Below are 27,178 nucleotides of genomic sequence, written 5' to 3'. Positions count from 1 at the left end.
ATGATACTGACCAAAAAGGTAGATAATAACACTGATTTAAGTGTTCTCAAGATTCCATGTTAGTATAAATATCTTGAAGTGAGATCAAATTAGCTTTTTCATACTCAAAAGCTCATGCAGTTTTAAGTCCTTGCAAGTGCTATTTTTTGGAGGACTAAATTAATGATAGTAACAAGGTAAGGGGAAATAGAAGCTCACCTTCAATCCAGTTCACAACCCTAGTATTTTTCATAACACTATGCCTTAAAAGTGTGGTGTGGGTTTTTTCTGATTTATTCATCTTTACAATTGAATTCCCAGGAGACACAGTAAGTCAAGAAGAGGTCAAGTTTTCTTAGTTCTCCTTAACCAATTGGGTGAACTTTATACTAAGTCAATGTAACAAATTGCCTTCAAAAGAAAAAAATAATGAGAGTATGAGTGTGCATGAAGGATACAAGCTCGATAGTCATAAATACCTTAGTTATCTTAATTCAGAAGATAATGCAGCACCAGCACAAAGTGACTCTCTCTTTTTAGCCTTTCAATGTCAGTTGTGATAGTGAGTACTGCAGTACTGACTCAGGTTCTCTCCAAATGAAATCACTTGTGTTTCCAAGAGACATCTAGATCTCATTATGTCTTCAGGTTGGAGTAGAATTGTAATTATTGTACAGTTGTATACAGATGAATAAAATAAAATGGAAGACCCAAGTTGTACCTGGAAGACTCAAAACTTCTCTATCTTTTCTTCATCTACAGGAACTTTTCATACCTGCTAAGCCAATGCAGGAGTGTGTGCACCATAGCTGAGCATCTTAAAAAGTCATGTTATCAAGAAGAACGCAGCATCTGCTCACTCCCTAATCACCTCTATCTGAAATAAATATTAAATTATGGAATTACTTCCTATCATCTGTTTGCACAGTATCAGACCAACTCTTCATTTCTAAAAGGGAAACTAACCACCTACATCCCCAAGTCAAGGAAGGGCGGAAAATAAGAGCAGATAATGACAATTTCTACACAAGAATCTTTGCAAGTACATATACATAAATTGCGATTTTGTTACCCATACTTTTTGGGTATTTGCCCATCAATGTTTCTTGCAAACCACAACAAACCCTTACAGATCTTTACTTAAAACAGCACAAAGCTGACAGCATTCAGTGAACCAGTCATAAATACCACTGTTCATTGGAAAAAAGACATGTTAGGAACAGGACCAAGCACAGGATTTTATCATTCTGGCATTATACTCGGTTAACCTTTTACACCTTCCACAGAACAGTTAGCTCCTTAAGCCCCAAAAAAGCCAGAAGAGAGTAACTTCAGAATTATTTGTGCATCTGGAAATTGGCATTTTTTTCAGAGTTTAAAAAAGCTGCAGGTAAACCAAATTTGTAACACTTGCTCTGAACAAAGGAATACATTATGTTCTCCCTGCCCAGAAAAGGCATAATGCAGTTAATTTTCTCATCAGTTTTCAGGCCAGGGATACTGAAGCTTTGTAGACTTCAAAATCCTCCATACACACAATTCACAGTAACAAAATAAAAAATAATAATTAAAAAAAAATTAACAGACTGCTGAGTTTTTACTCAAAATGCACTTTTCCCATGTACATTAGAAAGAAATTTAAGGTTTTATGCTACACTTTTAATGGCAACAAAATCAACAAAATCAGTAGCATAATAGGAAAAAAATATATACTATCCAAGATTTTTTTTTAAGAGATCTGTTGAGAAAAGACAACCGAGAAGAACTAATGCTGAGAAATATTTGTTAGATCTTTAAAGTTGTCGGATTTTTTTATCAGTGCTTTTAATCCCGACATCCAGAATCTCAACTTTTTTGGTTAGCCGCTCCAGCATATCATCTTGCTCCTCTATTTCAGTCTGCAGACCAAGAGCTAGGTTTTTCAGGCGACTCAACCCAGAAGACATCTCATCTGTCAAAGGAGAGATTGACCATAAAGATTCAAAGCAGTAGAAAGCACGCTGTTTTAAACAGATACTACCAGGATTTTCTCTCCTCCAAAACCTTGAGTTAGAAAATATTAGTTACAACTGTTCAAGTCCAAGTATTCTCTAATAATGGAAGAAGCAACATTTAAACATTGCTATTGCATGACAGTCAGAAAGTAATCATCTCTTTATTTTTATTACAAGTTACGTGCTTAAAACCAAATTTGACCTTTACGAATTAGAAGGTGAGGCACCTTCTAATGTAGATTTCACTTTTAACAAGATCTTGTTGAAGACTGGACTGTATCTTAGCTCAGTAATTACAGTAATCTATTTTTTCCTAAGTGCTCTGCATACAGAGATATTCTAAATATGCACAGATTTTAGCTGTTAATTATTTAACATATACGAGAAAATTAAATTTCCAGAATTTATTTGGCTACAAGAAAACAATTGTTCGACTAATTGGTATAGATGCTTCTGAAGCTAGGAAGTTTCACGTGATTTGGGAGTAGAACAAATGTACTTCCGTTAACTCTTAACTATTTTCTTTCATTTATTCCTTTCTGATTTCCTTCCAATCTCTTCTTTCTCGGTCACCTGAATAGTGACACGTTAGCAAAGAGGCACTTTGTATGTGTACTACAATAAAAAGAAGAGAAAGCCAGCTGAATATTTTTGGAAAAAAATTAAGAAATGCAGCAAATTCACAAATAAAATATTTAGTACCTTTCAATTGCTCTATTTTCTGCAAAACACATTCATTTCAAAAGTCGCAGACTGTTGTAAGTTCTCTTGGTCCAAACCAATGGACAATTTAATACGCACATGACACAGCAGTCAGTCTGAGAAGCTCAATGTATCTTTCAATACAACTGGTAAACTTTACATGAGGTAATAAGTACCATACTGCTCTAATCCAGATGTCAAGTTGAGGCATTATGTTGTTTTTAATACTACTAGTACCTTCTTAATAAGGTTGTTTTGTTGTTTTTTCCCCCAGAATTGAAAGATTAGCCTGGCTGTCCTAATGATACTTCAGTCACAATATGATTCAAAGAAATATTAACACGTCCTGGGAATAATTTTTGTATCCTGGGATACATCAGCAGCATTTCTTCATTCAAAGAGCAGATATTTGCTAGCATGCTCACATTTAACAAGACTGCTTTTCTTATGGTCAATATATGATCTAAGAGGACTCGTGGTTTTGGTGTAGATAGCTTGGAAAGACAATTTACAACCCTTTTTTTTTATATATTTAAGATCAAATCTCTTGTATGAGCTATACAAAAAAGTTCTTGTAAATATATTACTTAAACGTTTTCCTCTGGCTTGAAAACAAACAGCTTCAATTTTCTCACTTACCTAAGTTGTTATCAATTTTCTGATGGTAAGCTTGCAGACACTGACTCCTTGCATAGGCATTCCGTTGCACTGAAGAAATTGAATCTATATTGCTGAACTCACTATCTACTAAGAGTACAAAATAAAGTATACAATAAAAAAGTTAGAAAGAAGAATTAAGTTTTGGAAAACTATGAAAACTTAAGTTGACTATGGATGCCATATAACCTGTTAACAAGGGCATCAAAAGCAACCCAACTTCACCTACTAGTCACATTCAAAATGAACAGTTATAAAGCTATAATCACTCTCTTCTTTGTTGACTTTTGTAACTTTTGTGCAGCTAAAAACAAACAAACAAAAGGCAACAACCAAAAATAATCAATAAATTCCACAACCAACAGAACAAGCTTATTACCTTCTACCAGCATTTAGCATTCCCTCAGGTAAATCCACTAGAGTCATTTCTGCCCTCTATTGGACAGACTCTTAATGTTATGTGAAATGTAAACAGACTGATGTTACCAAAAAGCATCTATTTTCTTAGAGAATTACATCAGGAATACTAGGATACCAATATCCAAGAGTTAAGTAGCAACACAAGTCAGCAATTGGTCCTACCTTCACTACTAGTGAACTACAAAGTTCCCTCCACTTTGATGACAGGCATTCAGTAAAATAAAATAAACAAACCTGAATTATCTAGCCGCCTTAAATTTGGATGACTTTCCTGGTACTTTGAGTCTTGTTCTTTGCTAGACATCATTGCTTCTTTTAATCTGGTAATAGAAAGAAAAAAACTAAAATATTCTTATGGATCAAAAGCTTCCCTCTGAATCAGTTAAACAAGAACAAGCATTAAAATTATCCAAGAAAAGAGAACTTAGTAGACCTGATCCGACATGTCTCTTTACAACTAATTATTATCACATCTTCAGTGAAAGCGGAATCATTTGCTCTAGTGCTGAAAATACCATGACCTTTGATATGAAAAAAAACCCCACATCTGCAGTCTTGGTAAAAACCTACTTTTTTCCTCAAATCAAAAATGAAAAAGGGAAGAAGGAAAATCAATCCATGCAACATCCCCGTGCTTTACATAAATTTCTCAGCTGAAGAGAGACAAGTGCTGTAAGACACAGCAATTCATAAGTTCATAAGGTTGGAAAGGACCTACAAGATCATCTAGTCCAACCATCCTCCTATCACTATCCCTACTCAACTACTAAATCAAATTCCTTAGCACCTCATCTAAACACTTCTTGAACAGCGCTAGGGACGGTGCCTCACCCACCTCCCTAGGCAGGCCATTCCAGTGCCTGACCACTCTTTCAGAGAAAAAATGTTTCCTCAGGTCTAATCTAAATCTTCCCCGGCGCAACTTGTGGCCATTCCCTCTCGTCCTGTCATTATTTATCAGGGAGAAGAGGCCCACACCCTCCTCACCACAACCTCCCTTCAGGAAGTGGTAGAGTGCAATAAGGTCTCCTCTGAGCCTCCTCTTCTCCAGACTAAACAATCCCAGCTCCCTCAGCCGCTCCTCATAAGACTTGTGCTCCAGACCCCTCACCAGTTTTGTTGCCCTTCTCTGAACACGCTCCAGGGCTTCAATGTCCTTCTTGTAGTGAGGGGCCCAAAACTGAACACAGTACTCGAGGTGCGGCCGTACCAGAGCTGAGTATAGGGGGTTTATCACCTCCCTGCTCCTGCTGGCTACACTATTTCTAATACAGGCCAGGATGCTGTTGGCCTTCTTGGCCACCTGGGCACACTGCCGGCTCAGCCGAGCATCAACCAACACCCCCAGGTCCTTTTCCTCTCTAAATTCATTTCTCTAATTCATTTCTGTTTATAACGTTTTTATTAAAGGTTGAGAAAGGTGCATAATATTTAAGTAGAAGCATGCCAGTGCTGTAAATCATGACTTCCTAATACAACTGAATTAAGCACAATGGTTCAGGGGACTTGAAAAATAACTTGTGAATGAATCTAAAAATCTCAAGTTATTTTTACCAGTACGAATGTAAGGAAAAGATTATTCTTTTTCCTGAGTTAAAGTAAAAATGGAAACAGACACCATCTCAGGAGTTTACAGAGTCAATACATTACTTATAAACTCTGATTTTCTGGTAACATTTCATAGATGCTGGGGGGGAGAGAGGTGGGAAGAAAAAAAAGTAAATGGACTAATTGACTAATTCAGGAGTTTAGGATAAAGACACATTAATGAAACTAGTGACGCTGTGAGGAAACAGTGGAGGAAATCTCTTCCTTAGATGGAGATACCTGGAGAAGGATCAAAGCACACAGAGTAGACAGCCAAGTCCCTTGAATGAGGAATATATGACAGCACTATGTCCCACTTCAACACTTACTTTTGAAGAACTTCTCTAGATCCAGACTCCCTCAAAAGATTTCTAATGACAGCAACTCCCCTGCTTGAACCCAAGAAAACAGTATTATGCCCTGATTAAATTTTTATTTTACTTACCTGCTGTTACCATAATATTCAGGCATTCCATTCTGTTCTGTTTTGCTCTCAGATGGTTTGGCTTTGAAGTAGTTAACCAGGCCTCCAAAAACACTCTTAATGCTATTTATGTGTCTTTGACTAGTCTTCAGGTCCTGGTCCATTTTATCGACCATTTGTTCTGTACGCTTCAGTGCCTCTCCTTGACGTACGAGCTCCTAATGGATATTGACAGTTAAAAAAAAGATAGTAAAGCCACGGTAATCTGAAACATCAAGCATTCTGAATAAATGTGCTTAAAAAAATAACACACTCAACTGTGCAGATTACTTCTAAAGGCACACAGCCTTTTCACTCACTTCTGTTGTTCTGGGGCATTTCAATGAAGAGCTGGCAGTCAGGTATGGCATTGGCAAGCCACAAAACTTTCATTTGTGCACAACCAGCTTCCTGGTATGTACTACAAAGGGGATTCAGGAATCTTCCATACTGGCCTTATGTCAGGTTGTACTGCTTCTTGATGGAACAAGTATTGCACCTAATGGGCAATGTAGTGAAAACGCACAGGTTTACAACAGGGAAATGAAAGCTATGTCTAGTTCTGAAACTGGAAATTAATAAAGGATGCTGTTTTCACATTGCTGGGCTGTTCAAAATGACTTACAGACTAACTAAAGGAAGTAAACACAACTAGATTTTTATCTTACTGCAGGATTAAGTTTAAGCTAATGCTAATGGTGCAGGAGTTAGAAATCCTGATACACACAGCTGTGCTATTTTGTATTTCAGTGACATTATGCCACAACAATCTGAAGATTCATTCTGACAGAAGAGCTGCCCTCAGCTAACACCAGTGTAAAACCAAGGACTTGCATTTATCTATCTACAGAACCTATCTACAGAACTCCAGTACTACCATTAACCTAATGCCAAGACTCAGTTCCTCATTTCACCCATTTGCAAAGCAGATCACCAAGTTGTCACCACCAGCACTACTTCTGGGGTCACATCACGCTGCTGCTGACATCGCTTCAAGGCCCTTATTAGTGACGTCAGAATATAAACACAACTCCAAAACAAGCACGTGAGAATGAAGGAAATGATTAATCGTGGTGGAACCAAGAGCACGATCGACGACTAAGCATGCAGACTTCTCATTTCATCAGAGAGACGCTGAAAACTAAGTATATGTACTGTTAATGAAACCCAGTAAGAAACTGACAGCTCAACTCTGCTCTCAGTGTAACAAGAATCCAACTGGGATTTCATACTTTAAAAAACTGATCTCTCAGGCAGCAAACTATGATACAAAGGGGCGCGTTGTCTCTAAGACACTGACTGATTCCGAGAAGCGATGACAGCGCCCAGTGGCGGGGCGGGGCCGGGCCGGGCACAGCCCAAGACGAAGACAAGAGCAGCCCGGCGGGTCGCTGCCGTAGGGACCCGGACCCACCTCGGAGGCGGCCACGCCAATGCGCTCGGACTCGTAGAGCAGCGAGAGGGAGCGCTCGGTGCTGTCGGCTGTGGCGGCGGAGCGGCGCAGCACCTCCTGCTGCAGGTAGCGCTGCCGCTCCGCATCTCCCCGCGGCTGCTCGTCGTCTTCATCCTCAGCGAACGGATTGTAGCTCCTCGAGACGACAGACATGGCGAACCACCGCGCCCCACAAAGCCTAAGGAGAGGCCTTCCGCCTTCAGGCACCGGGCGGAGCTGTCTTCTCCTCAGGGCGGACCGCCCCCCTGAGAAAGGGCGGTTTGCCGCTCGGTGGGCGGGGCGCTCCGAGCTGTGAGGTCATAGAGGGCGCCGCCAACTGTCCAGCGTCATTGGTAATCCGCAACGTTGCGAGACGGGCGCACTTGTGAGAGGGCCCTGGTCACTCGCTAACGTCTCTCACGCAATGGCGGCGGCGGCAGTGGCGGCGGCGGCGGCGGCGGCGGCGGCAGCTACAGCTACAGCTACAGCGGCGGCGGCCGCCGCGCCCGCTGCTGCCCCTGCTGTTCCCTCGGCGGGCGTGGGCAGAGGGAGCGGTGCGGGCACCGCGCGCGGCTTCTACTTCAACACGGTGCTGTCCCTGGCACGGTCTCTGGCGGTGCAGAGCCCGGCGCCGCTGGAGAAGGTGGGGGTGTCGTGTGGGGCTAGCGTGCTTAGGGCCGCGAAGGGGGGTGGCGCGGGTGGGAGTTGCGTGCGAGGCGCGTCAGGGGAATGAGTCGCATGGATGCTGTGAGGAGAAGTGTCAGGCATTGCCTGTGAAGAGGCCCTGTGGTGTGTCGTCACAGTGTGTATGCTCGTGTGCGTGTTGGGCGGCTGAGCCCTATTGCGCGGGCGTGCGCGGCCACGCGCGAGAGGGCACTCTCGTGGCCTGTGGTGAAAGCGTGGCCCCCTGACTGGGGCTCATGGGTCCAGGTCTTATCAGAGCTGGTCACGGTTCCAGTATCTGCTGAAGTCAGAGTGATGTTATGTGTTCAAGGTGGAAGAAAAAAATACCTGCGATAATCATCTGTCGAATGTAGAACTCGATAGGAGGGTCTTAGTCTTGGAGGGCTGTGATCTCTGTTCTGCTTGGAGCCGAGGCTGTGAGGGGTGCCTATGTGCAGGGTGGCACAGCTCTGTGCCAGGAAGAAGTGCAGTACATGGCTGTTCTCACCCTGATGCTGCAATGCCTTTATTTAGTCCTCCTGGAGTCCCGTTGTTGGTCAGACACCTAGCTGTAAATCGTAAAATCATAGGATCATTGCAGGTGGTAAAGACCTCTAATAAGGTAACGTAGTCTAACAGTCAGCCCAAACCCAACATGCCCACTGAGCTGTGCCCCAGGTTCTCATTTCTTGAGTACTTCCAGGGACAGTGGCTTCACCACCTCCTTGGTCAATGTTTCTTAATATCTTGCTGTTGGCTCCATGTTATTCATTTTATTCATTGAAGAAAAAAAAATTAAGTGTGAGAAACTACTGTTAAATGATATCAGTGGATGAGCTGTGTAATTTTGATGCTTTGAAAAGTTTGAGAAATTCTTTTGAAATTTAAAAAGAAGCTTGTTCAAGTGTTCTAGGAAGCTGAAGTCAACCCTTGTCAAATAGTTGTAGATTTTCCCAGTATGTGTTATTGTTTTTTTTGCTGCTGTTTTTGTTGTTGTTTTTTTGAAGGACAGTTCTAACACTTTGTTTTTGTGCATTGCTCCGACTTTTTTGGCCTTGTTAAGCTCATTCTTTCACTTTACTGTTCTTCAGGTACAAAAATTGCTCTGTATGTGTCCAGTGGATTTCCATGGAATTTTTCAGCTTGATGAACGTCGCAGAGATGCTGTGATTGCTCTGGGAATCTTTCTAATTGAATCTGATCTTCAGGTATTTTCCCTGTTAGGCTTCCTCTTCTGAACTTGAAAGATGTTGGATTAATTCAGATGCAGTAGTTAATGAAAATTTGTTTTATTATTCATTCTGAAGAGTTGCAATGATAAAAGGTCAGAGAGAACAGATGGAGAGACAAGGAAACACAAACAGTACTAATGCGTGTGACAGCAGTGGTGGCACTGCCACAGCCAAACTGCTGTTACATTTTTGGATCTTTGCAGATTAAGGAGAGATAGGAAAGATTAAGTCATTTTACATAGGGTTACAGATGGTAGTAGACAAGAGAGAGGCACTTGTTTACAAATTTTAAAAGGTAGGTGATGAATCGAATGCTTAGAGTTGAATTTGGGGTAGTAGAGGAGGCAAGTGCCTTCTGAGGGGAAACATGAGTTGTACTGTCAGGTCTATAGCAGCCTTAATATGCCTTGGCATTAGCTAGAACAAAAAAGACACCCAGTTTGTATAGTTGGCTTTGTGTGTGATCATCCTAGTATCTGATTATAACAGTCTGGTTCTTTTCAAACACTGTGTGTGATATTGTTTCTTGAAAGAGAAAAGGAAGTATATCCTGAGTCCAGGGTCCGAATACATTAGACTTTGTGTAAAGCTTTTTAATTTTGCTAGGGTTTGAATTAGGCCTATATTTCTGCCTGTTTACTATGATTCGGCTTGTATATGTAGTAGACTTTTGTACTATGAAGCTTAAGGCAATTGTATTTGTGCCTTTCAGCATTTTTGTGATGTTTTCAAAGCCAGAACTTGTAATTAGTCCAGCTCTGTGTGGAAGGAAAATGTTATCCTTTGATTTGCAGGTTTAACTGAATTGTGATATGGATGTGCTGAGTGATTTGCATAAGGCTGTGGGGTAGATGTCATATAGTATATAGAGTTTGGAACTTATAAACATCTAACTGCCTTAAAATTATTTTGTGACTTTGCTGTGAATCAGTATGTGAATTGGAGAAAAAAAAGATCCAGAACTTTAATTAACCTCAACTTTTATAAATTTGTTAACTAGAATGAAATGCTTGAGTTTGTAGCACTGAATTCATTTTGTTTACTTTCCTTTGCCTGTGTTGAAATCTTGTTTGCAATATTCAAGAAGCCTGTGGAGTAATCATTAGAAGGAGTTCTCTGTGTGGTTAATGTAATGTTTTCATTCCTTTAAAAAGCCTTGGGATGATATTGCTCAGTATTTAGGCTCCATTTTTAAATGAAATATTTTGCTTTTTAGCACAAAGATAATGTGGTTCCTTACCTCCTTCGGCTTCTGAAGGGACTTCCCAAAGTCCAGTGGATAGAAGAAAGCAGTGCACAGAAAGGCAGAGGTGATGTTGGTTATTGTATTATTTTTTGTGTATTTTTTTTTAATTGTCGTTTTCATTGAATGACAGCCAAGAAATAGAAATAAGTCTTTTTCAGGATGAAGTATAGAGGGAGGTGAGAGTTCTGATGAGATTCTCATCTAATGCCTTTAATATTAATTGTTTCTTTAGAAATGGAGGGAAAGATGAACACCTCCCAGTTTTCCTACTTGACTGCTAAATTATATATTAAATGATAAATTGCATTTTCCAAATGATTCAATATATTGTAGTACTAGATTGGGGAAGATTACATAGTAATTAATGAGTGGATGAGTGGAACCTGGTATTTTATACTTTGCTTTTATTAGATACTGAGTTAGATACTGATACTAAATATCTTGCTCCTTTAATATCTCTTAGAATTAATATAAGAATAATTCAGTTTCACAAGAGGTACTAAATTTTTTTTATATGTATTTGAAAACCTGGAGTGGTTTTTATGCTTCTAAATTTTGTTTGTTCTATATCTGAAATCTGTCTCAAAATTGTATGACATGAGAGTGACTTGTCATCTTTACTATTGTTTGCTCTTACTATGCTCTCTAACAATACTCAAGTGTATGATATATTAATTTGTAGGCTTGCTTCCAGTTGCAGAGAATTTCAGCTTCTGCTTGGTAACGCTGTTATCAGATGTTGCTTACAGGGATGCCTCCCTCAGAGAGCAGGTAGAATTTGTTTTAAGTTTGTATTAACATGTATCCTGCTGCTTTACAGCAAGATGATAATGATGATGATAATATATCTTTACTGAAATGTGTTTCTGTATGTCTGTCTCTATTTGGTTTAGATTTTGGATGCAGTTCTACAAGTAATGCAGTTTCTTCTGGGAATGTGCCAGACTCCACAAATGCATGATAAAGGTACTTTTAAAACATCTCTTAATATCATTTGTGTGTCTGGATTCCTGTTCTCTGAAGTTGTCTTATGTTTTCTAATTGCAAAGATTGCTCCTGAGATGTGAGTATTCTCTCTGAGTTCTCTTAGTATGTACTAACTCCGTTTCTGTCTGTTAAATATGTAAGCTAGGTGAGTTAATTTATTCTCCTTGATTTTTTCCTCTGCTTCCACAAGTAAGTTTTTGTAAAGCACATTGAACTGAAACAGTTTAATGAACTGATTGCAAAACTTTGGAGATGTAGCTTAAAGTTACTCTTAATACAGTCTATTATTATTATTTATTTATTTATTTTGCTGCAGAGTATTTATGCAAGTATGCAGTTCCCTGTCTGATAGGAATTTCTCGAGCCTTTGGTCGCTACAGCAATTCAGAGGAAGCTCTCCTTTCTAAGCTTTTTCCAAAAATTCCCCCACATTCTCTGAGAGTTCCAGAAGAGCTTGAAGGAATTCGCCGACGATCCTTTAATGATTTCAGATCCATTCTTCCCAGTTCTCTACTCATGGTTTGCCAAGAAGGAACATTGAAGAGAAAGGCTAGCAGTGTGTCTAGCATCTCACAGGTCTGTATAACTTCCTCTGTTTTGGAATTGGTTCTGTGAAGATGTCCATGGTTTTGGTGGAATTAAGATGGCCTTAAGCCTGGACATGTGGAATTTTCTATTATACAGTGTTTTACCACATTAATTGATATTTATTTTTGGTTCTGTGACAGAGCTTCAACACAATTAGTGGCAATGAAACTAACAACTGTACTAATGCTCCTGTGGAACAGCTGGCAAATTCTTTTCCTTTTGTTATATGGTGTTATGCTTCATGTTATTCTCATGAGGAAAAAAGCTGTTATGCTTATTGGAGAATTCGGGGAAACTGACACTTGATACCTGGAGTTATCAGGTGTGCTGAGCCTACAAAAGCTCTTGCTGGTTTTACCAGCAGCTGTGGGTGTTTATTGTTGGTGGAAAGATGGGTTTGGGTGCTTATTTTGAAACCATGAATTGTTAATAGCGTAGTTTGTACAGTGCTGGAGTCATCATTCTGATCTGTTCCTTTCAAAAATACTGAACTATCCTTTTTTAACTTCCTATTTTTATTATACTTGAGCAATTAGGTTTGGCAATACGTAGCTCCTATCAGCTTCACTTGAAACTCTGTTTTGTTGTGAAATGTGTGAGCTTGCTGTCTGAAGACTTCTTAATGGTTTTTGAATTATGGCTTTTGTGTGGTATTTCAGGTTAGTCCCGAACGTGGAATTCCTCCACCTAGCTCTCCTGGAGGTTCTACAATTAATTACTTTGAAGGTAAATTATTTTGCAAAACACCAGTGTGTGATCATTTATTTATTTTTAATTATTTTTCTTTCTTTACAGAAAATTAAGAACCGAAATCTTTATTTCATTCTCTGCTTTCTAGGATTCTTCATGTAATTCTCAGGGAACATGTTTGCTAGGGTTCAGAAAAATTATTAATAATGACTGTTTTGGGGTTGTTTTTTTTTTTACTCCACTCTACTGATTTCCAGGCTAAATTGTTTCTGGCAGACTTTTGAGAGACATGATGCTAGGCAGTGCCTAGCATGACAAAGCTTAATTCAGTAATGCCAGAAATATTTCTGGAGATTACGCAGAGTGAATTTCAGAAACAAATGTTAATACTCCATTAAAGAAGTAAACTGTGGACTAATGTCTGGAATTTTGAGACTTCTGTGTCACACTAGCTAAATCTAAAACAACTCCACTTGAAGTAAACTTGGTAGAGGACACTGTTTAAGACCTGCTGAAGTTAAAAATGATGATAATAAAGGAAACACTCAAGTTGGTTCTTAACCGCTGGATTTTTATATAGTTCTAGCTTTGAGGTTTTTATGTTGTGACACATCAAATCAGGGCTTAGAAGTAAACCAAGACTTGTACCAGTGGCAAACTAATTCTGTATCTGAATGTTTTAATGTCTCTGATTTTTGTCCCTTTGAGGTTGGTAAGTTTGTGTATTCTATGTTTCTAGGTCATTTTCCACTCTGGAACTGTGGCTTAAATTGATTTCTTCTGCATTAAATTTCCCTTTTCTTCATGTTAGTTTTTGTAGTCTGTCTTCTTTCATTAAATCACTGGGTTGGAGGGTAGTTCAAATATAATTCTTAAGTGGCTAAGTAAGAAAAAGCCTGTTTATCCTCTATCTATCCTGTTGAACCGACCTATTAGGTTTACCATTAGGCTTTAGGTTCTCCATGTTTTCAGTGTGGCCTTCTTTTTGGTGCTTTTGTGGGTTTTTTGTTTTTTAAGGAAAAAATACAGTAGGTTAGAGTGAGACAATGACTGTATACATAACATCGTAAAACATGAAGGCAGGTCTTACTTTTTTCAGTAATGTGGTTTGTGATAGTCTTATTTTTCTGAAGAAGGTGATTAATGGCCTTGGTTGTTGTGTTTTGTTTACCCACTCCCCCCCCTTCCCTGTTGTTTAAGACTGAGGCTTTAGGGGTGGGAAGAAAAAAGGTCTGTAAACTTTTAATTATGATTAATAGTGCAGTACTGTTTGTTAACAATAGGAATGCTACTTTAGTACAGACAACTGAGTACTTTCAAAAGAAAGATGTAATTTCAAAAATGCAACCAGTGCCAAAAGCACTATAGCTTGCAATCTATTTTCTTAACAGAATACTTGATTCTGAAAAATTATTTAATTTCAAATTGCAGTGATCCAGCTTCACTTCTAAGATGACAAACTTTTCCACGTATTAATTTGAACGATATAGGGAAAACTTTGCAAGATAGCTTTGACTTGACCTGTTCTTACCACTGTGTTCATTACTAACATGGCATTTACCAAAAATTTTTAAGTAAATGGATGTCAGTAGTATAGTAAGACTTATTGTGAGCCTGTCTTATGTTCATGAGCCTGTCTTGAACATAAGAAACTGAAATCAATTCTGCCTGCATGATTCTTGCTTTTTAATGGACATTGTAGTTTTGTGCCTTGATTTACCAACAGAATAGTTGACTTGAGTCTCTGAGTAGTTTGCAAGTTAATGACTGTACCTGTATGGAAAATGACTCTTTTTAATGGTGATTAAACATTGCCATTAACAATAATATTTTCTTCTTCTTCCCAAATGTTTTTTTTTTTTAATCAGGTTCTTATCTTCCTGATGGTAGTGCACTGGATCCTGATTATTACTTCACTACAATCAGCTCTAGTTTTTCAGTTTCTCCTCTCTTTAACGGCATTAACAATAAAGAATTTAACATCCCATTGGAAATGCTCCGTCAGCTCTTGAATATGGTATGTGATGAAACACTATGCAGGCTGCAGTGATTCTAGATACCTCTCTACAGAGGATATGCAGTTTAAGTTTTAAAATTGTGGTGTTTATCTTCCAAGCTTTGTGTAATGTTTTTTTTATGGCATTTAACGTCATGCTTCAGTACTATTGCTAAAAAGTGCAGAAGCTACTGGCTTCAGCTGCTTCATGCATCAGGTGTTTTGAAATATGTTGTTGCAAATGCAAATAGTTGAGTTTCATCTGATGCTTTCCAGTTGTGATGGATGTTTCTTTTCATGTTGAAAATTGTGTCATCTTATATGTAGGGTTTTTTTCCTGATCTGTAGGTGAAACAGATAGTTGAGGATTCTCTGCTGAAGACCTTAGATGCAGTTGTAGCTGAAGTTGCAGAGGTATGTTTTTAAAATCCCCTCCTAATGATTAGGTCACTTTGTTTTTGTCTTAATATTTGGAAATTTTCTTAAAAGTGTAAGGTATAACTTGCCTTTGCAAAAGGATTCTAGTTTCCCGGTTCATTTATTCTTTCAGTTTTTTTACATCTACGTTTAGACTATGTAAAACTGGGAAATAATATTTTTCACAAACATAAGAGGAAGTAGTTACTATCTTGAAAGTGAAGTTCTGAGCTACTTGAGCTCTTTTATCTTTCTAAATTACATTAGTTTCCCAGACTTGTTTCCTATATCATCTTCCTTCATGGAGATAGAATGTGTGGATTTTTGCTCATGGCTTTTTATTTCTCCCTCACCGTTTTCCGCTTTGGAAGTCACAACTGCTCTTTTAGGTGTCATTTCAAGAAATATAATAGTGTTACGCTTCTTTGACCTTTACTGTCAAAGGTGGCATTGTTGTGTTTGTAGGTCTGTGAGTAATTGTTCACCCCCTTCTCTTCCCCCATGATGTTGTCTGGGGTTAGCCCTGTTGTGTTGGAAGTGTAAAGCTGTATTGGAAGGAGTGTGTGTTCAGTTTTGTGATAATTTATCTGCTGTTCTCTCCAGCCTTCCTTTGAGTGCTGTTGCATTTAGATTTAGGCCTGAGTGGAGAGAGCTTCTGTTTCTCCTTTCTCAATGTAATGTTAATTTGGTTTTTATTACTTGTGTTTTAGTAACAATAATAACAGTGAGAACGTGCATGTGCTCTTCAAGTCAAAAGAGTGAATCTTATTAGTACACTGAGTTCGTTTAATGCACTTAGTAACTACTTATTTTTCTGTTAAATATAGCAAGGACAGCAAGCTGTGAGGTTACTCTTGGTACATGTTTTAAATGCTTGTTTATGTTGCAGAGACAAACAATTGTGACTTGAATGTGAATATTTATTAAGTAAAATCCTTCATATTTATTTTCTGAAAGCATTCTTCTTTTGTTTTGCAGATAGGTGCTAATACAGATCTCTATTATAAAACATTCAGTGATCCTCTTTATCTTGCTCAGTTCAAAATGCTGAGAGACACCTTATATTACATGAAAGGTATAGCATATATGTATTTTATGTAATCTGCGATGTGTTTTGAGATGTTTCTATGTAGAAGGTGCTAGGGAAGTGAAGGGGGGAAAAGACAAAACTTTGTGTACCATTAAAATGATTAATAGATGGCACTTTCAGTTGTCTCATTACTAGTGTACTTTACTATGAAGTTTATTTTTTTATGCAAAGCATAAACGTCATGAAATAATTTCAGTTGTAACATGGCAATGAATTTTATTTGTGCTGTCTTTTTGATACAGTGGCTCCTTTTCTTCAATGCTAATGCTATTTCCTTTTATTTCTTCCCAACTCATTTGTGAATTATAGACCTTCCCAACTCATTTGTGAAGGAAATCCATGATTTTGTGCTAGAACAGTTCAACAGCAGCCAATCAGAACTTCAGAAAATCCTTCATGATGTTGATCGACTGCACAATGAACTGAGTCCTCTAAAGCTACGCTGTCAGGCTAATGCTGCCTGTGTTGATCTCATGGTGTGGGCTGTGAAAGATGAGCAAGGTGAAAAATGCTCTCCCATCTCTGAAATGTCTGTTTTTATTTTATTTTTAAGTTGTAGAAATACAAACTCTCTGATGCTCAGAGAAACAGAAAATAAATTAAGCAGAATACTCTTTATTATTAGAACACATAAGTTGGACTTTAAACAATTTATTGATGGTTCATAGGTTCATAAGGTTGGAAAGAACCTACAAGATCATCTAGTCCAACCATCTTCCTATCACTGTCCCTACCCAACTACTAAATCAAATCCCTTAGCACCTCATCTAAACACTTCTTGAACAGCGCTAGGGACGGTGCCTCACCCACCTCCCTAGGCAGGCCATTCCAGTGCCTGACCACTCTTTCAGAGAAAAAATGTTTCCTCAGGTCTAATCTAAATCTTCCCCGGCGCAACTTGTGGCCATTCCCTCTCGTCCTGTCATTATTTATCAGGGAGAAGAGGCCCACCCCCTCCTCACCACAGCCTCCCTTCAGGAAGTGGTAGAGGATTAGGTGACCAGATATTTAGACATCTTTCTACATAAATAAAATCATAAGCTTCTGATTAGCTCATTTGTAAGGGACATATAGTTGTTGCTGTTTATTTTTAGTTTGTTTTCAATTATTGCTTTTAGTGTCTTAAAAGTTTCTCTGTCTGACAACTGAAAATGTTTTTTCTTTGTAGCTATGGGTATTGGGAAGCTCCTTCTAAATTTTATTCAGTTTTCTTTCTTGTTATATAATTCTTTTGCGTTCTCTGAATGCATGTAATTTTTTTTCTTTTGATCCTTGCAATACTTGCTTTCTGTCAAATACGAAGTACGCTCAAAATCAACTTTAAGTATTGTTGTTCTTTCAGCCATAGTGTTTGGAGGGATTAATTAGTGCAGATACTAAGATTCCTAAACCTTTTATTTGCAGAAAAAAGGTGCTGAATATCTTTGAGGAATTGTATTATGATGAGAGAAGCTGATAAATTCTCTGTGTTTTAGACATTCCGATAGGCATTGGGTTGTGTGTGGCCTAGTAACAAGTCTGGCAAACTTATTTATTTCTGTTGAATTTCTGGTATTAAGGTGCAGAAAATCTGTGTATCAAGTTATCAGAGAAGCTGCAGTCGAAAACTTCCAGCAAAGTCATTATTGCGCATTTACCACTCCTAATTTGCTGTTTGCAGGTCAGTCCTTACTGTATTTTACACTACCACATTAGTGAGAGTTGGATGGGGATTACCAGTTGCTAGAAAGTGTTTTATATCTGCTATTTTTAATTTCTACTTCAGAGGTCTGGTGTAGAAACCAGATGTGCAGTGGAGAAACATGCTCAAAATTTTCTTAGCGCTACTTTATCTTGAAAAATAATATTCAGTGTTCTTAACCAGTACGTTTTTTCTATAATATTTAGTATTAGTCTGTTACGTAAACTCAGATGGGCAATATACTGACATATAAGGTTTGGTTATTCTAATTTTCATGTCGTCTTGTGGGACGCATCCTGATGAATGTGTTATTTTCCTAATAATTTCCTACCTTAATTTTGGATTCTTTACGTGTTGAAACTTGTCCAGTGACTTTATTTTTAGACTATGCAACTCATTTCATATGCCTCCTGTGAACTACTTTCTGAAGAAAGCAGCAAGAGTTGACTGGCATACCACATTCTGAAATAATTTAAAAGAATTAGAGGCTTTGAAGTATCTTGGTCTTCCACTACAAAAAGACTATCTCAGAGCTGTCTTTTCCTGTGTTGTGCTGGTGTTGCAAGTTTACAGCTAAAATAAAAACCCATGCTGCTATATTCAAATAATATAATTTTTTTCCTTTTTTTGTTTTTAGGGTCTAGGTCGTTTATGTGAGAGGTTCCCTGTTGTGGTTCATTCTGTCAACCCATCTTTGAGAGACTTCCTTGTGATACCTTCCCCAGTGCTTGTGAAACTTTACAAGTATCATAGCCAATATCACACAGGTAATTGTACAAGGTGGGGAGGGAAGGGATGCATTAGAAAGGATATGCTAGTTTTTGTTTCGCAACTTCATGGCTTATTGAAACCTTTAGATGTTCTGTGGTGATTTGTTTTTAGGGGGACAATGGAGATGAATTACTGATTTGATTTTTTTTTTTGACTTTTTTTTTTTTTTAGAGATGGAGTGGAGAAGGCAGATTGGAATAGAATTGTATATATCAGTTGAGATAGTAGTATACATACAAGTAACGTTTATCTTTTGAGCAGCTTCACTATACCTGCTTTCTTAAAACTAAGATAGGGCAGAAGTGCTTGAGATAAGACTGAGCAAGATCACCAGTCATTGCAATGTGATGCTGCATTATTGAATCCTGTATTATGTGCATCTTATGATGAATTTATTGATGGTGTCAGTTTATTTATATGTAGCTTAAAGTAGAACTGAAGAATTGTGTTCCTGATCAAGAAAAACAAGCATGTTGAAGTAGTGTTCTGTTGTGTGGGCTGTGCAGTGAGTGCTGATGAGTAGAGAGATTATTTTCAGTTTGCAGGTTGGGTGTTCCATTTGTATTAAAGTGTGTAGCAGAAATGCTAAGTCGTGACCTGAAGCAGTGATGGAGCGTCTGGTGGGGAAGGCAGGGCTGGTGCAGGGGAGTTCAGATGCATGCAGTGTACCTGAGTGACTGGAAGGGGCAGTGTCAGGATCTTCCCCTTCCAGACCTCATGTAAGGGTTGGCAGTGGAGGTGAGGATATCCTTCTGGAGATCCTTGCCTACCTGAGGTCTTCCAAGGGTAAGCATCTTTTTTTTCCCCTTTGTTTCTGCATCTGTGGTTGCTGCACATGGGCTTATCCTCATTTGCTCCAGCCTAGGACTTTGCCACCCTGCTACTATTGCTGAGCTTTCCATTGCACTATAGCATTACAGCATGTAACCAAGATAAGGTGGATGAAAGAATGTTAACTTCATAAGGCAAATCATAACTGAGTGTGCAAACGTGGCAGCTGTACTTTGATACCTTTTTGTCACTCAGTGAATCAGCATCTGTATGCAGTGGAATATGCTTACCTGCACACATGAGTGACCAATGTTGTGAAATCAACTTTTTAATCAATGAAAATGCTAGCCTTTTCAGATTTGTTTTCAGTGTTCACCTTGGATAAAGTGACTAGCAGTATAGTGTTCCTTTTTTTGTTGTGCCATGGAAAACATTTTTCCTGGCTTGACAGTCTTGTGGGAGTCTTCCTACTCTGGACGTGAAAGACATGAGTGTGTCATGGTTTTGTGGTTTTTGTTGTGTTGTTGATATTCCACATCATGACATCATGTGGTGTGTTGGGAGTTGAAGTTCTTCTTCTCTTCTGAGACTAGCTATCGATGATCCACGGTGGAAGAGCTAATGCTCTTGGTCTAGTCGTTAGGAGCCTGCGCTCTCACCGCCACAGCCCAGGTTCGATTCCCGGCCAGGTATACCCAGCACACAGCTAGAGCATTAACTCTTCAACTCCCAACACACCACATGATGTCATGATGTGGAATATCAACAACACAACAAAAACCACAAAACCGTGATGGAGTGGCATTGAAATTGTCAAGAAAACTCTTGCATAATGACCAACATAGAGCAGGTTTTTCTAGCAGTGTTGGTGAAAGACAATGAGTAGTCAGTATTTGTGGATTCAGTGTGTTAAGAGGGTAACTGATGGCATGTTTATTGGTGTTTTTCAATTGTAATGTCAAGTTATGGTTTCCCAAAGGTGACTAGATTTAGGAATAATTAAATACAGTGTTAGTTTGCCAAGGTGGTGACTGAAGTTTTGAAGTTCTTCAGCTCTACTGAGCTGTCAGGTAGCCTGTTTCACACTTGCCAGATGTAGCTCTGCCTGTGTGCTCGCATCTTGGGAGATGGGGGAAGGATGTTCTGGATGGTACTAATTTCTGTACTGTGTTTGCAGTAGGTGCTAATGACATCAAGATTAGTGTAACCAATGAGCATTCGGAGTCCACTCTAAATGTAATGTCTGGCAAGAAAAGTCAGCCATCCATGTATGAACAGCTTCGAGACATTGCCATAGATAATATCTGCAGGTAAGAAGTGTGTGATAACAGAGGAGGTGTACGCCATTTGGAACATGCATTTTCTTTCCCTAGAAGGAAAAGTACTGGGAGCATTTAGAAGGCGCTGCACGGTGCTATGAAGAAGTGTTATTTTTTTTCTGTTATGACTTTGTTTTCCTTTAGACAATTCCTTGGCTCTGCAAGCGTCCTAAATTCAAAATGATCACTTAGTTTCTTTGTTTTGCTTCCCACGTATGTTATTTTTGCAATATAAATGCTGATATTCAGCCAGTTTTTTTTTTTCTTCTTCTAATGATTGTTATTCTCTTCTAAACAGTTCCATAGAGCCGTAGGGAAGACAAAATGTTGGTGATTGGAGACAAGGAGTTTAGGGTGCTAAGCAAATTGCTTCTAAATTTATCTTTTGCATGTTCCCATCTTTGTTGCTGGAAAAAGCAGCAGCAGAAGTTCCAGCCTTTTTTTTTCTTTTTTAATACATCTCTAGTATTTCTAAACAGTTGGCTCTTATACTTCAGTATAGACTCTTCTTCCTTCTACCTGGTGTGCATATACAGTTATACAAAGTGAAATATTTGTGGGGTTTTTCCTCCACCTGTTGTAGCATGTTCTCTGTTCATTTTTGTTCCAGGTGCTTGAAAGCTGGATTGACTATAGATTCAGTGATTGTTGAAGCCTTTCTTGCCAGTTTGTCTAACCGTCTGTACATCTCACAAGAGAGTGATAAGTAAGCTGTTAGCTATAAAAACGGTTTTTCTTTAATTTAACCAACCTGAAGCTTATTCTAAGACATAAGCACTGGCAGCATTGTTTTAAAATCTACCGTCTGAGATGAGTGAAAGGAAGTCCTATAACAGCTGGCCAACCCATCTTGTCTTAAAGCTTGACCTCCTTTCTCTGTTGTTTCTAGAGCAGTTTACAAACAGATTCTTGTGTATTGAATTACAGGTCTTGTTTCTGGTGGGTTTTTTTTGTTTTTGTTTTTTAAACCTGGGCATGTATGTCTCTAATGCTAAATGTTGAGGGTAAGTGGGTGTGTAGAGAATAACAGTAAAGTTTAGTGATGCTTAAATTTAGCATACTAGTTGTTTCTTACATGGAATGTACCCTGCTTTGAGGGCTTATTAACTGCTAGACAACTACTTGTGTGACTGGATTTTCTTCATTTGTTTGTCTTATAATAGGGAAGCTCATTTGATTCCTGACCACACAATTCGTGCTCTTGGGCACATTGCAGTAGCATTGAGAGACACACCAAAAATGATGGAACCCATCCTACAGATCTTACAGCAGAAGTTCTGCCAGCCACCTTCTAACCTTGATGTACTCATCATTGACCAACTGGGCTGCTTGGTCATCACTGGGAATGTAAGGAAAGAACTGGTTGAAAGAGTTCAGGTTTATAATCTGTTCTTGCAGATGCAGTTTCTAAAAGAAATTGTTTTGAAAGGTTTTCTTAACTTATTTATGGATGCTCTTGCGATCTTAGCCTCAGTGACATCAGAAAACAAAAACATAAATAATAACGTGCAGAACTGCTGCACCTGTAAACAACATTTGTCCTACAGATCGTGAAAGTTTAGAAAATGAATTCCATGCTTCTGAAAGTTAAGTAGTTTCTAAACTTGATCTGCATCCCCAATAGGTGCGTATTATCATTTTCCATATCAGTAATTAGCCTTTGAAGTCTTTTAAGTCTGTACGTTTAAAGCAATTAAGTGAACATTGAAGTAATGAAAAACATTAATGAAAACACTTCAATTGTGTGCTCTTTAGAAGCTGAAGCTGTTGCTAAGGTTACAAATAGATGCTTGAAGAATTTCTGTAATGCTTAAAATGGTCATAATACTTTACAGGGTCATTGATCATAGCAGAGGGGTAGTATTCAATAAGCTCTAACTAGTATTTTTTGTTGTTGTTTTATAGCAATATATATATCAGGAGGTGTGGAATCTGTTTCAGCAAATCAGTGTTAAAGCAAGTTCGGTTGTTTACTCTGCTACGAAAGATTATAAGGATCATGGATACAGGTAAGACTTAACTGTGTCCCTTAAATGCATGCTGATACTATGCTGAATATTGTTTTCCCTTCCTGGAGGGAGCCCTCTGTTTTTTGTCTATAGTTATATCTGATAGAAAAAAAGTAATTGCTTCTTGGCGATGATGAAATCATAAATAAAGACACATCGTTAACAGACAAAGCTGACTTTTTTTATTTAAATGCTGACTATAGTAGTTTAATTGAAAGAGTTACTGTTACTGTTCAGCCTTACTAAGAAAGGTGTGAAATTAGAAAAGTCTGTATTGAGGGGTTGCTTGTTCATAATTTTTTTTTTCTTTTCTATCAGACACTGTTCCTTAGCAGTCATTAATGCCCTAGCTAACATTGCTGCTAACATTCAAGGAGAGCACCTTGTGGATGAACTGCTGATGAACTTGCTGGAACTGTTTGTTCAGCTTGGGCTAGAAGGAAAGAGAGCTAGTGAGAGAGCAAGCGAAAAAGGACCGGCACTGAAAGTAAGATTAATTGTGGGGTTTTTTTTCAGTTATACTCAGTAAAACTGCATTTTTACATACACATTTCATAAAATTACGAATCCTTGCACCTAATGAAGTATTTTTGTCCTGGATTTAGAGTACAGATCTGCTATGTCTTCCAAACACCTGGATAACCTGAATATTGTATCTGAGATAAAGTAGTGGTAATTCCTATTGTACAGCTGTTCCTGAGTTTTCATAATAACTTTTTTCTCTTTTTCAATGAAGTATCCAGAGTACTCAACCTACATGTTCTATTTAAGAGGCAAAAATCTCAGCCTTTCACACAGCTATGTTCTTGTCTTCTTTGCTCTAAAACTGACTCATAAACGATCTGCTGACCTTGAATTCTGTACTTTATCCGCACTGTCATGAAAAGCAAGTTGTGGTTGCTTCCTACTCATCACAGACCAGATCTTCCCTCACGTTAGGTTTTTTCCTGTTGTTCAAGTGTAGTACAGTTCGTTCTTCCACCTGTTGTGGTGTAGGTGAACTTGCTTTTGGTGAAGCCACATGACATGAATGTTTGCTTTAAAAGTAGACTTCATTTAATCTGGGATGCTAGCTTTGCTCTGCAAAGAAACTAGGACTAGTTTAGAATTTGCTTTGCATGACATATGTTGGAAAACATCTGTGGTAAAAAGTTCAGACCTGTGCACAGATAAGTGAGCTGAAATGAAGAAATAGATTGCAGATGTTGTTCTAAAATAATAACTTTTAAATCAGGATCCACCCTTCTTTCAGGAATATCTTCTTGAAACAGAGCTGAAGTAGGTAAGACACTTCATATGCTGTGCTCCTAACAATTTCATTTTATTCTTATTTTTTGGGTTGGTTGTCAGATAGCTTGCCCATGTCCTCTTCCACTTCCTTATTGACTTAAATTGGTTCGCTAGCTATTAAAGTACTTCAGGTGAGGGGTCTGGAGCACGGGCCTTATGAGAAACAGCTGAGGGATCTGCGATTGTTTCTTCTGGAGAAGAGGAGGCTTGGGGAGATTTTACTGCTCTCTTATAACTACCTGAAGGGAGGCTGTAGTGAGCTGGAGGTCTGCCTGTTTTGTAACTAGTGACAGGACTTAAGCAAATGACTTCAGGTTGTACCGGGGAGATTCAGAATGGAATACTACCTCTCTGAAGGAGTGGTTGGGCACTGGAATGGGCTATCCTGGGAGGTGATGGAGTCACTAATCCTGGAGGTATTCAAGGAACGTTTAGATTTTGTGCTGGGGGACATGATTTATTGAGAACTTTTGGTGATAGGTGGATGGTTGGACTGGATGATCTTGTAGCTCTTTTTCAACTTTGGGGATTCTATGACTCAGTGGCATTCTAGATATTTGTTTTATACCAGATCTTTCATCCATGTAGAAGTGTATTCTGTAAGTGGAGGAGATTTATTTTTGCCAGTAGTCAATGCAAATGTCTCTTGAATAGCCCAGAAATGGAGGTTGCTTTATTCTCTTCATCTTCAGTACCACATAAAAGGGGCTGTTATTCTGTCTATAACAAAAATTGTGGAAGAAAAGTATATTTTCTACAGTTATGTCTCTTGATGTCAGGCAGGATTCTAATTATCTCAATTAACTTGCATCTGAGGTGTCTTTGTAATGCACAGTCCAGGGTCCTGATGCTAACAGAAAAACATTAGTAACTTTTTCCAGTTGTTCCTTGCCTCTGCCTCTAAGAGCAACTGAGTAAGTTTCATTTATTCCCGTCAGGAATATTTAGGGGCTCATCTTTTGTTTTACTTGATCGTGGGCATTGCAGGAAAGATAACAAAAAAAAAGTGTTTTAGTTGAGCTATGTCATCTGAGGACTATTTTACTTTTTATTTTTTCATTTTAATTATTTTCTTTTGTCTTGTACCACTCCATACAAGGAAAGGTTTCCTTCAGGAAGCTACAAGAGGAGACTGCCTGAAGAATGTTGTTGAGAAGGCTTCTGGCTCCCTGGCATGTTGTCTTCTCTTGGCTGCCTTATGCACATCCAGTTGAAAAGTTCAGAACATTGTAATTAGCAATGTATGTTTTCATTTGCGTAGGTGGTAGGAATGTTTGATGCTTGAAATGTCATCTAGCAAGTATTTTAGAAATGTTTTTGCAGATGTTTTTTGATGATAATTTTCTTCTTCTTTCCCAGGCTTCCAGTAGTGCAGGGAATCTTGGTGTGCTTATTCCTGTTATTGCTGTGGTAAGTAGCCAATTGGGTACTTGAATAAAATTTTTCTCACTTATATCAAGTATCATTACTATTGCAGAATCAAATGGTTTGGTTAACAATTTGTGAACTAGTGTATGAGTAAGCATCCAGTTAATATTTTGTGATTCATAGTTAAAATTTTGCTAAACGTGAATTCAGGAGATTTGTGGACTTAATACCACAAAGTGTTCCTCTGTATGATGTTTGGTGTGCAGTGTAATAAACAGAAGTTAACTAAATAAAAAGTATCTGGATAAAAAGCGAAGACCAAAAGTTAAAAGTAAATCTTAATCTGGCAGTGCAGCAAATCCAGCTTCTCAAACAAACAAAAGAAAACAACAACAAAAAAGTAATTGAGAAAGAGGGATGTAGGGGAGGAAGGATTCAAGTACTATCAAATCCTCAAAGTCAAACTGGCTATCATGCTGATAGCATGTTAGGATGCTGGTGGCCATTCCAGGCTCATTTGTTCTGTTTGTGCTTTTTGTTGGATTTAAACGATGTTTTTTTTGTTTTGCTTTTTTTAATGAGATGTAACTTCTAATCCATCCAAAAATCGGTGTGTGACCTTAATAGATTCCCAACAAAAAGCTTAGTATGTCCAAGCTGGGCTCCCAAGTCAGGAGGACTAGTCAGCTAACTGTAGTTTTAGCAAAACTTCTAGATGTAAAAGATCCTGACAAACTTACTAGAAGACAAAAGGCATTGGGTTGCTTTCCCCCTTCGTGAAGTTAAATTTTTGTGGCTTTTTGTGTGCAGCTAGTGGGATAAAAGGCAAGTGTATTGCATATATTTGTAACTTGCTGCTGATGTACATCTGTTAAGGCGGAGAAAATAATCCTGCTTTTCATATTCTATGTTCACCCTGTTTACTGTAATTATTCCAGGAGGAGAGCCCTAAATTAGCACTGATTACATGGAACTTTCCTCTATCTTTTCCACCATAACCAAATCCTAGATTTGTAGAAATGTATTTATAAATGTCTTGGAATATGATTATTCAATAGCTGCTCAGTTTTTGAATGAAGTAGCAGATCTTGTGTTGAGATGTGAAATCTAGTGGGTAGTATTTTTGAATTATCCGTTAAGCAAATGGTAGAACTCTGATTAGAGTTCAAGGTGATTCTTTTTTTTTCGGTCTCCATTTTGTAAAGAAAGATTAGTGTTAGAGACTTAATGTAAAAGTTATGGAAATAATTTTGTTTCGGATTCTTGTGTATTTTTTTTTCTGACTAGGTGGTGATATCTGCATTTTTCTTAACTAATGTGACCTTTAGATAGTCAGTGCCAGAATCTGTAGCAAGAGTTAATGGTTACATTATGGTTGTTGAAGCAAATATTTGACTTTCTTGCACAATGCATGAAGATCGTGAGTTTTCAGCAGTAGCTCATTTGCTTTTATGCTTGACCTCTTTCCCTTGAATAATTCTGGTTACTTAAGTTGCAAAAACAAATGGAAAAAAATCAGATGCTTCAGCTCGTTTAATCGTTGATACACTGATTATATTTGGGATGTGAATATTTAATCATCTGAATATAGATAAAATGATGAAATGCTTACATGAATGATAATGATTTTGTAGTGAAACTTCAGTACTGAGAATTAGGTTCCTGGTATTGATTTCAGAGTAAGCACAATGTAGGCTAGAAATAGAGAGAAATATTTGGGTTTTTTGTTTTATATTAATTTTTTTGGCTATTCTGTTCAAAGTGACTTATGGGGTAAATAATTGTAGCAGGTGAAAAATTACAAATGTCAGCAGTATGCAATCAGT

General features: G+C 38.2%; 2 protein-coding genes across 4 annotated transcripts in view; one reads left to right on the top strand and one right to left on the bottom strand.

Annotated features, from left to right (window-relative positions):
- Nucleotides 1-1,688: 1,688 nt before the first annotated feature.
- On the bottom strand, nt 1,689-7,475 carry SNAP29 (synaptosome associated protein 29). Of its 2 annotated transcripts, none has more exons than XM_065739337.1 (5): nt 7,217-7,475; nt 5,785-5,981; nt 3,987-4,072; nt 3,315-3,422; nt 1,689-1,930 (listed from the first exon to the last, which is right to left on the bottom strand). In XM_065739337.1, exons 1-5 carry the CDS (start codon nt 7,406-7,408, stop codon nt 1,773-1,775), a joined length of 741 nt encoding a protein of 246 aa, XP_065595409.1. In that variant the 5' UTR covers nt 7,409-7,475; the 3' UTR covers nt 1,689-1,772. The 2 variants fall into 2 exon arrangements, with proteins under 2 accessions (XP_065595409.1, XP_065595410.1); XM_065739338.1 differs by having other exon boundaries at nt 3,315-3,419.
- Nucleotides 7,476-7,658: 183 nt separating this feature from the next.
- The window catches only part of PI4KA (phosphatidylinositol 4-kinase alpha), a 54,594-nt gene continuing 35,074 nt past the window's right edge, over nt 7,659-27,178 (top strand). The window contains exons 1-19 of one of the 2 annotated variants that reach the window (XM_065739335.1): nt 7,659-7,877; nt 8,989-9,105; nt 10,346-10,439; nt 11,058-11,146; nt 11,269-11,341; nt 11,679-11,938; nt 12,610-12,676; nt 14,509-14,657; nt 14,985-15,054; nt 16,036-16,128; nt 16,453-16,644; nt 17,703-17,803; nt 18,462-18,591; nt 20,547-20,676; nt 21,296-21,391; nt 21,849-22,032; nt 22,591-22,694; nt 23,013-23,181; nt 25,344-25,394. In XM_065739335.1, the coding sequence (XP_065595407.1) occupies nt 7,659-7,877; nt 8,989-9,105; nt 10,346-10,439; nt 11,058-11,146; nt 11,269-11,341; nt 11,679-11,938; nt 12,610-12,676; nt 14,509-14,657; nt 14,985-15,054; nt 16,036-16,128; nt 16,453-16,644; nt 17,703-17,803; nt 18,462-18,591; nt 20,547-20,676; nt 21,296-21,391; nt 21,849-22,032; nt 22,591-22,694; nt 23,013-23,181; nt 25,344-25,394 (2,388 nt within the window). Of the gene's footprint in view, nt 7,878-8,988; nt 9,106-10,345; nt 10,440-11,057; nt 11,147-11,268; nt 11,342-11,678; nt 11,939-12,609; nt 12,677-14,508; nt 14,658-14,984; nt 15,055-16,035; nt 16,129-16,452; nt 16,645-17,702; nt 17,804-18,461; nt 18,592-20,543; nt 20,677-21,295; nt 21,392-21,848; nt 22,033-22,590; nt 22,695-23,012; nt 23,182-25,343; nt 25,395-27,178 lie in introns of both variants that reach the window. The other variant, XM_065739333.1, reaches the window with a different exon arrangement.

Source organism: Cyrtonyx montezumae, unplaced genomic scaffold (genome assembly GCF_038088225.1).
Source record: "Cyrtonyx montezumae isolate F1298 unplaced genomic scaffold, pur_monq_1.0 scaffold_23, whole genome shotgun sequence".
In the NCBI taxonomy this organism is placed as follows: Eukaryota; Metazoa; Chordata; class Aves; order Galliformes; family Odontophoridae; genus Cyrtonyx; species Cyrtonyx montezumae.
The sequence above is the reverse complement of the archived record's forward strand: the minus strand, read 5'-3'. Positions and strand labels throughout refer to the sequence as shown.

Coding starts and splice junctions, on each gene's coding strand:
- SNAP29 (XM_065739337.1), bottom strand. CDS start 7,408: ATGTCTGTCGTCTCGAGGAGCTACAATCCGTTCGCTGAGGATGAAGAC. Junction 5,982..7,216: donor TTGGCGTGGCCGCCTCCGAG/GTGGGTCCGGGT, acceptor AATATCCATTAG/GAGCTCGTACGTCAAGGAGA. Junction 1,931..3,314: donor GAAAATTGATAACAACTTAG/GTAAGTGAGAAA, acceptor CTCCTTTGACAG/ATGAGATGTCTTCTGGGTTG.